The following is a 14,756-nucleotide window of genomic DNA, read 5'->3' as shown; positions in this document are numbered from 1 at the left end:
CGTATCCAGGCAACCTGCTACCAGAGCTTTTGTTTAGTTCTGCGTGTTCTTTTGTTCGGCGCATTACCAGGTCAACGAGGCGTCACTCACTTAGCGGTAGTGGTTCCGTGCGTACCTTCGGTAGTTTACGTACTTTTATGTGCTGCTTACAGGCGTGACATATCAGAACTGAACTATCTTACAGAATGTGTATGTAGCCGGCCATGTGACTACCAACTGCTTTCCTTGGCGCACGGTCGGCGTGCCCTCGCCTTTGGTGACGGTGAATGCGACTCGCTAAGCAACGCGACGATGTACTCTACTACTGCCAAAGTTATATTATCAAAGCTATTGTCTCGTTTCAGTATATTTCGGTGATTGGGCAACGTGAGATTACGAGCTATATAAGCTATTGTGCTCATGAACAGTTGTATTACAATTGCCTCGGTGAAGTTTTTTGTGCGTTTTGTAAGTACGTCATTTGGCTAATAAACTACTTTCCTTCTTCAATCTTTGTGTTTTTGGGGGCGAAGCTCCTTAAGGAATGGGTCTGTTCACCCACCGATGTATGTAGTTGTAGTAGCAGTAGCTAGCCGCCCGCATACCAGTGGCAAATACCCACCCTCGGGCCCATATTTACAACTCCACATGTTATGAAAAACATAGCACGGTGTCATTATCACGCTCTCGGTGTTAACAAAGCACTGGCAGCAAAACTGTGGTACATACTCTCGTTTAGTCCTTGGATTGTCTGCTGAATGGCGGTACTTTTATACGATGAATACATGATAAAAAGGAGCAAGATGGCTATATTTGAAGTGTTCACCATATGGACGGATGGACACACGGATGGACAGACATACAAGCAAACGGACAGACAGACAGGCACATGGAAGGACTCATGGATGCACGCATGAACGGGCGCACGTACGGATGGACTGACGCATGGATGGACGGACGCACCAACGGGCGCACGTATCGACGGATGAACGCACGGACAGAAGCACGGATGAATTGATGGACGCTTCGCCCCACACGTCATCATTCATTCCATGGATATGCTTTGATTTTTTTTTGTTTCTTCCATGTGCATTTAGTGAGACGCGAAGTGTAATAAAATCGAGAATAAGAAACAGCACCTAACAGGTAAGCTAATAAGAAAACTTTCCATTTTGCGCCATGTCGGGCAACTGCACGACGTCGCTACCGCTTCTGATTGCGACGTCATATTTTATCTTTTATTTGTGTTCTCTCTTAATTTAACCCTTCTCACGTAAATGGAGACGGTGGCAACGAGCCGCCGGCTACTGGATTCATGGGTTTCTACGGAATTTACGGTACGAGTTTACATATGCCGTGGGTATGTGACACAGATTACTGACTTTTCATATCTACCCACCAACGCCGAGAACGCATATGGGTAATTTTAATGCTTAGGGGTTAAGAAAAAGCTGACATCGGCTACGATGACCCGACGAACGTATAGAAACAATGTTAGGGTCCCAGCAGGAAACAAGCACCAGCATTCTGCGTGGCAACCAAGTATTCAACCACAGAGCCATGCTGGGTGTAGGTCTCGCAACTTATTTTCAAGTAGACCACAATGTTTCTGAAGCGTCCCTTGCAAATGCAGTCATAGCTATTTAATTTTATAAACATCACGTATGAACTCCTACGATACAGCCATCATGTCAGATTAACTGTAGTAAGCGCAATGCACTGAAGGTGTCCGATAGTGTATATAAATCAAGGAACGGCACGAACAGACATGGGTAAATTTATTTGTGGGCGTTAAAAAAATCAGCGCACTTCCACGACGTGAATGATGACGAGTGCACGAAGGTACAGGTCCTAAGGTTCATTATAAGTATGTTAAGTCGCTGACTAGTATAAATAACGGATGGGTGCACGTACGGGCGGACAGGTGGACGTGTGCACAGATGCATGCACGAAGGAATGCACAGATGGACGGATGGACAGATGGTTGGATGGACAGATGGGCGGATGGACAGATTGATGGATGGATTAGCGGACGAACAGACAGATGGTGCAAGTGATCATGTATTGTGTGGTTGTATAGGTCATTACACACAAAGTCGGTTGTTTACACACGTTTCCGTTTTTTTTTTGTTGCTATTGTTGTGCGAATGTTTAGTTTTGGTTTTGTGGGGCGGGATGGACAGCAGCAAAGTCAGCCCTAAGGAGCTTTGCACCTAAACGCTAGAATCGGCAGTGTTAACCCATCTAATGCATAGAAATAAAAAAATTCGGCACATCGCACGTACCTGGGAATCAACTTTATGCGAAGCACGTGGAGGGATTGATTTGATTGATATGTGGGGTTTAACGTCCCAAAACCACTATATGATTATGAGAGACGCCGTAGTGGAGGGCTCCGGAAATTTAGACCACCTGGGGTTCTTTAACGTGCACCCAAATCTGAGCACACGGGCCTACAACACTTCCGCCTCCATCGGAAATGCAGCCGCCGCAGCCGGGATTCGAACCCGCGCCCTGCGGGTCAGCAGCCGAGTACCTTAGCCACTAGACCACCGCGGCGGGGCGGCACGTGGAGGGAAGGTGACCGTGTAGTATTTTCTTATTGTGTGACACGTGGGGAAATAATGACGTTAAATGTATGTACAAATGTTGCACGCAAAGACATATGTTGAAGAGTTGCAGATGTTTATATACGCAGTTTTCCACTTGCACAACGATGTAAGCTGGAAATGTTTTTAGCAACACCAGAAGCTTACATGAAGTGCTCATGCTCGCGAAGATGGTGGCCCTTCAAACTGCTACCTAAACCAATTTCAGCACATGGCACCTCCCCGTTATTGACGTTAACCTGACGTGACGGCTGTATGAAAGGAGTACATATGTAATGTTTATAAAATTGGATAGGCAGCACTGCAACTACTATTGAAGTTTCACGAAGGTAAGCGTCTTTTTTAAAAGTAGTTCCGAGACCTGGCGTAGCTTTGTTGTAGAATGCTTGACTGCCACACAGAATGCTTGGGTTAGATTTCTGCTGGGACACTGAAATTCATTATGCTCATCCGTCTGGTGGCCAACGATACCTATGTCAGCTTTTTCTTAACACTGAAATTTATTCTATGCTTTCGTTGGGTCGACGCTACCAATGTTGGGTATTGCTTAACGGTCACGTGTTAAAATTGCCCATCTGTGTTCTCGTCATTCCTGGGTAGATACTAAGTGTCAATCACCTGTGGCACATACCCGCTTACTAGCGGCACATACCCGCCAGTGAGTATGTCCCACTGTCTGACGGGAAGTGTTTGACGACGTATGCGACAAGATTGTGACATTATTCATGTCTTGACCAGCGCGTCATAGTCGTGAAACCATCTTACCCTCCCATGCTGAATTTGGTTCACGCCAAGGGAAGTGTGTGACCACGAGAGCACCCAAACGTAAGTGGCTAGATAGATGGATAGATACGCTCAAAGTTCCCGACGTTTGCTAAGCAATGCTTCGCATTTAATGTGATTGTTCTAGCCGTACTCGAACCCCATAATTTCGCGTGGCAACGATGTATTCTACCTCAGGGTCACGCCAGGTCTCAGAACTGCTTTTGAAGTAGACCGTAATATTCGTGAACCAACTAGTGCGGTTGCACTGCTGGCTATGCAATCTTATAAGTAGCACATGCCTACTCCTATGACCATTCTCTCACGACGGTGTGCTGAACGAAGATACCAACGCACAAAAACAATGGAAGACTTACGAATCGCTCGACGTATACAAAAGAAGATGCAGCGCCTGATAAATAAACTCGAGTCACAACATTGGGCTGTTTTTTGTGAGTCGCCTGACCTACAAAAACATTTATCACAATTGTGGAAGACGGTACGAGGTCTTCGCACAAAACCCACTCAGTAGTCACAAAATCCACTCAAATCTTTCGCACTTTCTGAACAGAGACGTGGCATTGACGTGGCAGAAGGCTTCTGTGCCCGAGTATCTGGGCCACTCGCAGTGCCCCATAGCCTATTGCCCTCGACAAATTGTGCACAAACACTGAATTCCCGCATGGATATGCCTTTTCCCATCGTTGAACTCAGAGCAGTACTAGCTTTGTGTGAACGCACGTCGGCACCAGGGCCCGATATATTTCTTATGGGGTCCTGTGTCATCAGGGTGAACGAGCGAGAATTCTGCTTCTGGAGTTGTACAACAAATCCTGGCAAGATGGAGCGCTCCCGACAAGCTGGAAGACAAACCGCCTAGTTCCACTTCTGAAGCCAGGCAAGTCACCGTTGGAGCTCTAATCTCGTCGCCCGATCGCATTGCCCAGTTGTGTAGGTGAAGTTATGGAGAGGATGATCTTGGGACGCCTGGAGTGGTACTTGGAGTGCAACAACATATACGCAGATGCCATGGCAGGATTTCGGCGTGGACGATCATCGATTGACAACGTTGTCGACCTTGTCACTTACGTCCGACACGAGAAAGGCCGTAAGTGACTCTGCGGATCTTTGTTCCTAGACGTCAAAGCGGCGTATGACAACGTTACGCATGAAGCTGTTCTCGCCGCTCTCGAAGATGTAGGAGTAGGTGGTCGGATGTATCACTAGATACGTAGCTATTTGTCACTGAACACGGGAAAAGCTCTCCACATTTCAGCCACCATGGCGTCTCCCAGGCTGGCGTACTCAGCCCTGTGCTGTTCAATCTTACGCTAATTGCTCTCACTGAGCATCTGCCAAGCGCAGTTAGGCTATCAATGTACGCAGATTATATCTGCGTTTGGGCATCTGCCAAGCGCAGTTAGGCTATCAATGTACGCAGATTATATCTGCGTTTGGGCACCGGCTGTAACATGCCTGCAGTTGCCAGGGCGAATTCAAAAAGCTGCCACTGAAACATTACGTTACCTCCGAAATCGAGGCTTGGAAAGTTTTTCTGAGAAATGCACCCTCGTAGCTTTTACACGAAAGCATATGAAAAAGTACACCATTAGCATCAACGGTCAAACTGTACCATACGGTCAATCTCACAAGTTTTTGGGCGTCATAATTGACAGAAATCTATCTGGAGCGATCACGTTTCGTACATGAAAAAAAAATGGTTAATAGACATTTGTAATATACTCAAGTTATTTGCAGGGAGGACTTGGGGAATGTCTCCCAGTGCAATGCTACAGCTGTACAGGGTGCTTTTTTCGGTTTCCTGCGGTACAGCTTACCGGCAATGACCAATGCAAGCAAAACAAGGCTACGTACGTTACAGAGTGTTCAGTCCCAGGCACTCCGGATTTGCCTCGGTTTGCTTCGTAGTGCGTCGACAATGACTACTATAGCAATCGCCGGTGACAACCTCATCACAGTACATATTGACGTTCAATCGAGCAGAGACTTTTTCTAAAGAACGTTCCCACGTAAAACCACTGCGCACGCTCCGCTGAGGCTATGCTACACGAGTAGGCGAGCGGCTCACTCCGTAAAATTGCTGGCTCCTCCAACGTGCTGCGCAAGCGCAGTTTTTGTCTCCACTCGATCGCTGGGCCCACTGGCCCGCTGAACCGCTCGGCTATTACTCTCTAATCTCACAAGTTCGTCTCATCCGTCGTCAAACGTTTTAAGCCAAATAGTGACCCATACCCGCGGGTTGGTATGTCATGGTCAAGTTATATAGGTCGCGAAACTTGGAACGAAAAAAGTCAGAAAACTTTTGCCACCGGCAACAACGCCCGCCCACGCTAGAAGCACAACTAGGAGAAGAGGGGACAAACAACCAAAACTAAAAAAAATTAAATGTATTTTTTTCTTCAAATAGTTGTCATTGTATATATGTCAAAGTTAACTATAAACTTTGTGGTGTGTCTCACACCTCGCGAAATGATTGATTGCATTAATTTTTTACGTCGAGTGCATTATATGAGGAGAGGGGCGTATCCAGGCAATCTGCTATCAGAGCTTGTGTTTAGTTCGGCGTGTTTTTTTGTTCGGCACATTACCAGGTCAACGAGGCGTCACTCACTTAGCGGTGGTGGTTCCTTGCGTACCTTCGGTAGTTTACGTATTTTTATGTGCTGTTTACAGGCGTGAAATTTCAGAACTGAACTATCTTGCACAATGTGTATGTAGCCGGCCATGTGACTATCAACTGCTTTCGTTGGCGCGCGGTCGGCGTGCCCTCGCCTTTGGTGACGGTGAATGCGACTCGCTAAGCAACGCGACGATGGGCTCTACTACTGCCAAAGTTATATTATCAAAGCTATTGTCTCGTTGCAGTATATTTCGGTGATTGGGCAACGTGAGATTACGAGCTAATAAGCTATTGTGCTCATGAACAGTTGTATTACAATTGCCTCGGTGAAGTTTTTTGTGCGTTTTGTAAGTACGTCATTTGGCTAATAAACTACTTTCCTTCTTGAATCTTTGTGTTTTTGGGGGCGAAGCTCCTTAAGGAATGGGTCTGTTCACCCACCGAGGTATGTAGTTGTAGTAGCAGTAGCTAGCCGCCCGCATACCAGTGGCAAATACCCACCCTCGGGCCCATATTTACATGTCCACATGTTATGAAAAACATAGCACGGTGTCATTATCACGCTCTCGGTGTTTACAAAGCACTGGCAGCAAAACTGTGGTACATACTCTCGTTTAGTCCTTGGATTGTCTGCTGAATGGCGGTACTTTTATACGATGAATACATGATAAAAAGGAGCAAGATGGCTATATTTGAAGTGTTCACCATATGTACGGATGGACACACGGATGGACAGACATACAAGCAAACGGACAGACAGACAGGCACATGGAAGGACTCATGGATGCACGCATGAACGGGCGCACGTACGGATGGACTGACGCATGGATGGACGGACGCACCAACGGGCGCACGTATCGACGGATGAACGCACGGACAGAAGCACGGATGAATTGATGGACGCTTCGCCCCACACATCATCATTCATTCCATGGATATGCTTTGATTTTTTTTTTGTTTCTTCCATGTGCATTTAGTGAGACGCGAAGTGTAATAAAATCGAGAATAAGAAACAGCACCTAACAGGTAAGCTAATAAGAAAACTTTCCATTTTGCACCATGTCGGGCAACTGCACGACGTCGCTACCGCTTCTGATTGTGACGTCATATTTTATCTTTTATTTGTGTTCTCTCTTAATTTAACCCTTCTCACGTAAATGGAGACGGTGACAACGAGCCGCCGGCTACTGGATTCATGGGTTTCTACGGAATTTACGGTACGAGTTTACATATGCCGTGGGTATGTGCCACAGATTACTGACTTTTCATATCTACCCACCAACGCCGAGAACACATATGGGTAATTTTAATGCTTAGGGGTTAAGAAAAAGCTGACATCGGCTACGATGACCCGACGAACGTATAGAAACAATGTTAGGGTCCCAGCAGGAAACAAGCACCAGCATTCTGCGTGGCAACCAAGTATTCAACCACAGAGCCATGCTGGGTTTAGGTCTCGCAACTTATTTTCAAGTAGACCACAATGTTTCTGAAGCGTCCCTTGCAAATGCAGTCATAGCTATTTAATTTTATATACATCACGTATGAACTCCTACGATACAGCCATCATGTCAGATTAACTGTAGTAAGCGCAATGCACTGAAGGTGTCCGATAGTGTATATAAACCAAGGAACGGCACGAACAGACATGGGTACATTTATTTGTGGGCGTTAAAAAAATCAGCGCACTTGCACGACGTGAATGATGACGAGTGCACGAAGGTACAGGTCCTAAGGTTCATTATAAGTATGTTGAGTCGCTGACTAGTATAAATAACGTATGGGTGCACGTACGGGCGGACAGGTGGACGTGTGCACAGATGAATGCACGAAGGAATGCACAGATGGGCGGATGGACAGATGGTTGGATGGACAGATGGGCGGATGGACAGATTGATGGGTGGATTAGCGGACGAACAGACAGATGGTGCAAGTGATCATGTATTGTGTGGTTGTATAGGTCATTACACACAAAGTCGGTTGTTTACACACGTTTCCGTTTTTTTTTTGTTGCTATTGTTGTGCGAATGTTTAGTTTTGGTTTTGTGGGGCGGGATGGACAGCAGCTAAGTCAGCCCTAAGGAGCTTTGCATCTAAACGCTAGAATCGGCAGCGTTAACCCATCTAATGCATAGAAATAAAAAAATTCGGCACATCGCACGTACCTGGGAATCAACTTTATGCGAAGCACGTAGAGGGAAGGTGACCGTGTAGTATTTTCTTATTGTGTGACACGTGGGGAAATAATGACGTTAAATGTATGTACAAATGTTGCACGCAAAGACATATGTTGAAGAGGTGCAGATGTTTATATAAGCAGTTTTCCACTTGCACAACGATGTAAGCTGGAAATGTTTTTAGCAACACCAGAAGCTTACATGAAGTGCTCATGCTCGCGAAGATGGTGGCCCTTAAACTGCTACCTGAATCAATTTCAGCACATGGCACCTCCCCGTTATTGACGTTAACCTGACGTGACGGCTGTATGAAAGGAGTACATATGTAATGTTTATAAAATTGGATAGGCAGCACTGCAACTACTATTGAAGTTTCACGAAGGTAAGCGTCTTTTTTAAAAGTAGTTCCGAGACCTGGCGTAGCTTTGTGGTAGAATGCTTCACTGCCACGCAGAATGCTTGGGTTAGATTTCTGCTGGGACACTGAAATTCATTATGCTCATCCGTCTGGTGGCCAACGATACCTATGTCAGCTTTTTCTTAACACTGAAATTTATTCTATGCTTTCGTTGGGTCGACGCTACCAATGTTGGGTATTGCTTAACGGTCACGTGTTAAAATTGCCCATCTGTGTTCTCGTCGTTCCTGGGTAGATACTAAGTGTCAATCACCTGTGGCACATACCCGCTTACTAGCGGCACATACCCGCCAGTGAGTATGTCCCACTGTCTGACGGGAAGTGTTTGACGACGTATGCGACAAGATTGTGACATTATTCATGTCTTGACCAGCGCGTCATAGTCGTGAAACCATCTTACCCTCCCATGCTGAATTTGGTTCACGCCAAGGGAAGTGTGTGACCACGAGAGCACCCAAACGTAAGTGGCTAGATAGATGGATAGATACGCTCAAAGTTGCCGACGTTTGCTAAGCAATGCTTCGCATTTAATGTGATTGTCCTAGCCGTACTCGAACCCCATAATTTCGCGTGGCAACGATGTATTCTACCTCAGGGTCACGCCAGTTCTCAGAACTGCTTTTGAAGTAGAACGTAATATTCGTGAACCAACTAGTGCGGTCGCACTGCTGGCTATGCAATCTTATAAGTAGCACATGCCTACTCCTATGACCATTCTCTCACGACGGTGTGCTGAACGAAGATACCAACACACAAAGGCAATGGAAGACTTACGAATCGCTCGACGTATACAAAAGAAGATGCAGCGCCTGATAAATAAACTCGAGTCACAACATTGGACTGTTTTTTGTGAGTCGCCTGACCTACAAAAACATTTATCACAATTGTGGAAGACGGTACGAGGTCTTCGCACAAAACCCACTCTGTAGTCACAAAACCCCCTCAAATCTTTCGCACTTTCTGAACAGAGACGTGGCATTGACGTGGCAGAAGGCTTCTGTGCCCGAGTATCTGGGCCACTCGCAGTGCCCCATAGCCTATTGCCCTCGACAAATTGTGCACAAACACTGAATTCTCGCATGGATATGCCTTTTCCCATCGTTGAACTCAGAGCAGTACTAGCTTTGTGTGAACGCACGTCGGCAACAGGGCCCGATATATTTCTTATGGGGTCCTGTGTCATCAGGGTGAACGAGCGAGAATTCTGCTTCTGGAGTTGTACAACAAATCCTGGCAAGATGGAGCGCTCCCGACAAGCTGGAAGACAAACCGCCTAGTTCCACTTCTGAAGCCAGGCAAGTCACCGTTGGAGCTCTAATCTCGTCGCCCGATCGCTTTGGCCAGTTGTGTAGGTGAAGTTATGGAGAGGATGATCTTGGGACGCCTGGAGTGGTACTTGGAGTGCAACAACATATACGCAGATGCCATGGCAGGATTTCGGCGTGGACGATCATCGATTGACAACGTTGTCGACCTTGTCACTTACGTCCGACACGAGAAAGGCCGTAAGTGACTCTGCGGATCTTTGTTCCTAGACGTCAAAGCGGCGTATGACAACGTTACGCATGAAGCTGTTCTCACCGCTCTCGAAGATGTAGGAGTAAGTGGTCGGATGTATCACTAGATACGTAGCTATTTGTCACTGAACACGGGAAAAGCTCTCCACATTTCAGCCACCATGGCGTCTCCCAGGCTGGCGCACTCAGCCCTGTGTTGTTCAATCTTACGCTAATTGCTCTCACTGAGCATCTGCCAAGCGCAGTTAGGCTATCAATGTACGCAGATTATATCTGCGTTTGGGCACCGGCTGTAACATGCCTGCAGTTGCCAGGGCGAATTCAAAAAGTTGCCACTGAAACATTACGTTACCTCCGAAATCGAGGCTTGGAAAGTTTTTCTGAGAAATGCACCCTCGTAGCTTTTACACGAAAGCATATGAAAAAGTACACCATTAGCATCAACGGTCAAACTGTACCATACGGTCAATCTCACAAGTTTTTGGGCGTCACGTTTCGATCACGTTTCGTACATGAAAAAAATGGGTAATAGACATTTGTAATATACTCAAGTTATTTGCAGGGAGGACTTGGGGAATGTCTCCCAGTGCAATGCTACAGCTGTACAGGGTGCTTTTTTCGGTTTCCTGCGGTACAGCTTACCGGCAATGACCAATGCAAGCAAAACAAGGCTACGTACGTTACAGAGTGTTCAGTCCCAGGCACTCCGGATTTGCCTCGGTTTGCTTCGTAGTGCGTCGACAATGGCTACTATAGCAATCGCCGGTGACAACCTCATCACAGTACATATTGACGTTCAGGCACAGAGGACACATACAAGGCATATTTCTCGGACAGCCTGCCACCACCTAACCTCTTTACCAGCAGGCAGACCACGTTCGTCATTTTTCCAAACGGTCACCACATATCGCGATTCTTTGCCAACATGCTTCACACCCGCCACCAGACCTTCGACTCTTATTTGGTGCCCGAATCAGGCTAACATCAGGCTAACTATACCTGCCATCCAGCAAAAATCAGATATGTCATCTCCTGCTCTTGAGCAGCTTGCTCGGCTCTTGTTATACGAGAAGTATCAAGGCTGTATACACGTATACACCGAAGACTCTGTTTTACAGAAGAGTTCAACGGCATCATTGTTTTACCAATAAAAAACAGGACAAGGAAATTCAAGACCTCCCACCTTACGACATCAACAGGAGCAGAGCTAACAGCTATTCGTGCCGCACTGCAATTCATCAGCGATCAGCAGACACAAAATAAACAATTTTCAATGACTCATAGGCGGCACTGCAATCCCTTCTATCACCTTTACGCCACGGCCTGTACGAACAGCTGGTATTGAAGATTGCATAAAAGACTCACCAATTCATTGAGAAAGGAAAAAAATAGTCTTTCATTGTCTTTGAAGTCATTGTGGAATAATTGGCAATGAACGGGCCAATCGAGCTGCCCGTTCTGCCCATACTGAAAGGGATCAAATATTAATTCCGCTCTCCAGACCTGACGATGTGGTGCGCTTGCTCGCAAGCGCACCACATCACAATTGAACGAGTCATATTACATTCATGCACGATTATGTACCTTAGGCCCAACTCTCAGTCTTCGAATTCTTTCGGAATTACGCCGACAAGACGCTACTATGCTGTGCAGATTATCGTTGGGCGTCGCATTTACCAATGCGTACGCTTTCCGCATAAGAATGGCTGACACTGCTGCATGTGACTATTGCGGCAGTGAAGAAACAGCTTGGCACATTCTGTGTGAATGCCCACAATACTGCTCGCAGAGACAGTCACTCTGCAAAGCTCTAGATGAACTGGACAACCCGACTCGTTCGGAAGAAAGAATCCTCTGCTACCGACAGGACTTTATGTCGCAGAAGAAGGCTGTGAAGGCACTCCTGCGCTTCTAGCGTTAAACCGGCCTGTCCAAACGACTGTGATCGGAACTCCCTGAGTTTGTGCGCATGTGAATTCTTTCTACTTTTTGTTATATCTCTCTATGTCTATTCTCTTTCCAACCCTTTTCTCCACGCCTGTACAGGGTAGCAAACCAGTTTTTGTAAATTAACTTCCCTTTCTCTTCCTTTTATTTATTTCTCTCTCCCTCACATCAGGTTAGCGACAATTGTACAGAAGGGCCACCCACTGAAGCTCATTTATCTAGCAGTGTTCAAGGCCACCATCCTTACTGGCACAAGCGACTCAGCTTACCGCTCCTGGTATTGCTAATGCCCATCTTGCTGTTGGCATCGTTACGCAACAGTAAGCATGCGAATGTATAACATGTCTATGCGTACAAAAGTGTACATATATTTAGTGTCATTTCATAACGTTTCGTTCAATAAAATTACAACACAGTAACCCTCCCTTCGCATGCTTCGCATAACATGACAACATTCCCAAACTACGCGATATCTGCCGAATTGATTCACGTGGTTGTGACGGTGAAAAGACGAAATAGCTGCTGGTAAGGATTCAATTCTATGTTGGGCGAATTTGTGTCCAGTAGCTGAAGAAGCGTTAAAACGCACAAAAGCGGCAAACACAAGCGTCCATCGCCGGTAATGTGACCTGCGGTAGGGTGAGTCGCTGGTTATACTGGTTGCATCCGATATCCCGGCCATATCACAATTGGTCACGTTGATTACACAATAAACTGCACAGTTGGTTTTCCGTGCGTGGGTTTACCAGAACCATTCGTCCTAATCGCAAACGTTTAACACACCCGCGCGGAGCGCCAAAGGCCGTCGTTACACGTATAACAGGTTGGAGTGTAAACGGCCTTAAAACACGGATATCTGTTCAACTGAGCCCTCCAAACACTCATGTTAATTTTCAATTAATGAATTCTGACGACCTATTTATCCACAACTGTTTTTAACACGCAACACCTGTTAAACGTGCGTTAGGTTAAACGTTGACGCTTACGCGAACCGAAAGAGTATATTACGGAAACCAGCAACACTGCCTCACATGCCCGTTTTCGTTTTTTTAAGTTATTCTAATCTTGAATCCTTTGAGTCGAGGTGAGAAAATCTAGGAGTAAAGTAATACACAAATGTGTATTCAAACTATACAACAATTGACTCCAAAGCAATCAATCGCGATATAAAGTTGTATTTTCTCTTTAGAAAATTCCAGTGAAGTATCATAATACCATCGACTCTTTACGTGCACCCAATGATTAGTATTACTTCCCTAGGACCAATAGTTCATAGGATGCTTCACAGAAAAACGTTCTTCGCAGCGCAAATACTTGTCCAAACTGTTCATTTATGTTGACTGAAAGTGTGATTTGATCACGCTGATGCATATGTCTTCTCTGTGGCTCTCCTTTCTCAGGATTCTTCTTTTTTATATATTTTTTATGCTCATTGTCATGGCGAAGACAATTAGGTACGAATAATTGATAGATGAATGTAAATAAATGAATAAATAGCTGGGACACTATAAACTTGCAGCATCAAGTGACTAAAAATTAAGCCTGCTTTATTCGCACGTTCCAATAAATTTCGTCTAGTTTTGCTTTAGGATTCGTATACTACATTATGTGTCGTGGTTTCTTTGGTTTCATTTGGGTCATGCATACGTTCAATACAGCTAGGGCTCTCTCTGTTGGTGATCAACATGTTCTCGAATCTTATATCGATGTGACGTACGAATGATAAGAAACACAATAATATTTACAACTCAAACAACTATTCTTCTACTTCTGTAAGTCGTGCAAATGTCTTAGAACGTCTCTAAAGCGCTTAGACGAAGCAACGGATGTTGCGTCATGCACATAACAGAAGTCCTATGCCGTTACCAATCAATACCCTCGTGGTAATCCAAGAGAAGCTGTCGATGGCTTGAGGGGGGCGTTCTTTCTGCATCGTATAAACCTGCGTTTAAGGGGAAAAATATTCATGGTCACTGGTGGCCACCTTTTTTTTTTTTCGAACATTCTACGTGTTCCGAGAAGGTGTGCATAGTATATACTCCTAGATACAAGACTCAACAAGATCTAGAACGCATTTTGGTGACAATTCAGCGCGCACACAGTAAACGTGGACCTAATAAAAGAAAACAGGACAAACGGGAGTCAACTCACCACTCGGTTTTTTGTGGAAAATTAAGTACACATACATATATAAACATACGCCAGTTGAACAGTAAATGTGCGAGAAAAAAACGTACACACATCACTACAACAATTTGCATACAGATATAGTGACGGAAGTGACATTCATGCACTCTGTAACTTAAACTAAACGTTTCCGTTGAAAGAAAAGGACAAATTGCCCCCGTCCCGAGATGAATGCGCGCGTACGCGCACCAAAGACTACTCTCTGAAGGGCCAAGTACACGTTGACGAACGATGCAGCGCAACGAGTGTGACATTCGGATGCGTCGCCTTCTCCTGCATGCCTTCTCTGAAAATTCACTCAGTTACCCTTAATGACCAGAAGTTATCCTGACTATGTATTACGTACCCGGCCCATGTCCATTCAGTCTTCTTGAATGCAGCGATGATATTGTTAACCTTCATTTGTTCTGTGCTCTTTTTCTGTCTCTTAAGGTTATACCTACCATTTTCCTTACCATGCCTGAATGCTTCGTCCTCAGTTTAAGTTGAACACCCTTTTGAAGACTGCAGGCTTACGCT

General features: G+C 45.6%; 1 protein-coding gene across 6 annotated transcripts in view; it reads right to left on the bottom strand.

Annotated features, from left to right (window-relative positions):
- Window positions 1-14,756, bottom strand: part of LOC119182337 (uncharacterized) — a 50,350-nt gene that overhangs the window by 33,696 nt on the left and 1,898 nt on the right. For 3 of the 6 annotated variants that reach the window (XR_012885081.1, XM_075869813.1, XM_075869815.1), the window contains exon 2: window positions 13,917-13,992. Coding sequence is in view for 5 of the 6 variants with exons in the window: in XM_075869813.1 (XP_075725928.1) it covers window positions 13,917-13,992 (76 nt within the window). In the remaining variant the exon portion in view is untranslated. The remainder of the gene's footprint in view (window positions 1-13,916; window positions 13,993-14,756) is intronic. The other 3 variants (XM_075869814.1, XM_075869816.1, XM_075869812.1) reach the window with 1 other exon arrangement.

The sequence above is a fragment of the Rhipicephalus microplus genome, chromosome 7, assembly GCF_043290135.1.
Source record: "Rhipicephalus microplus isolate Deutch F79 chromosome 7, USDA_Rmic, whole genome shotgun sequence".
NCBI lineage: Eukaryota > Metazoa > Arthropoda > Arachnida > Ixodida > Ixodidae > Rhipicephalus > Rhipicephalus microplus.
Note: the sequence above shows the minus strand (reverse complement) of the source record. Positions and strands in the feature narration are given on the sequence as shown.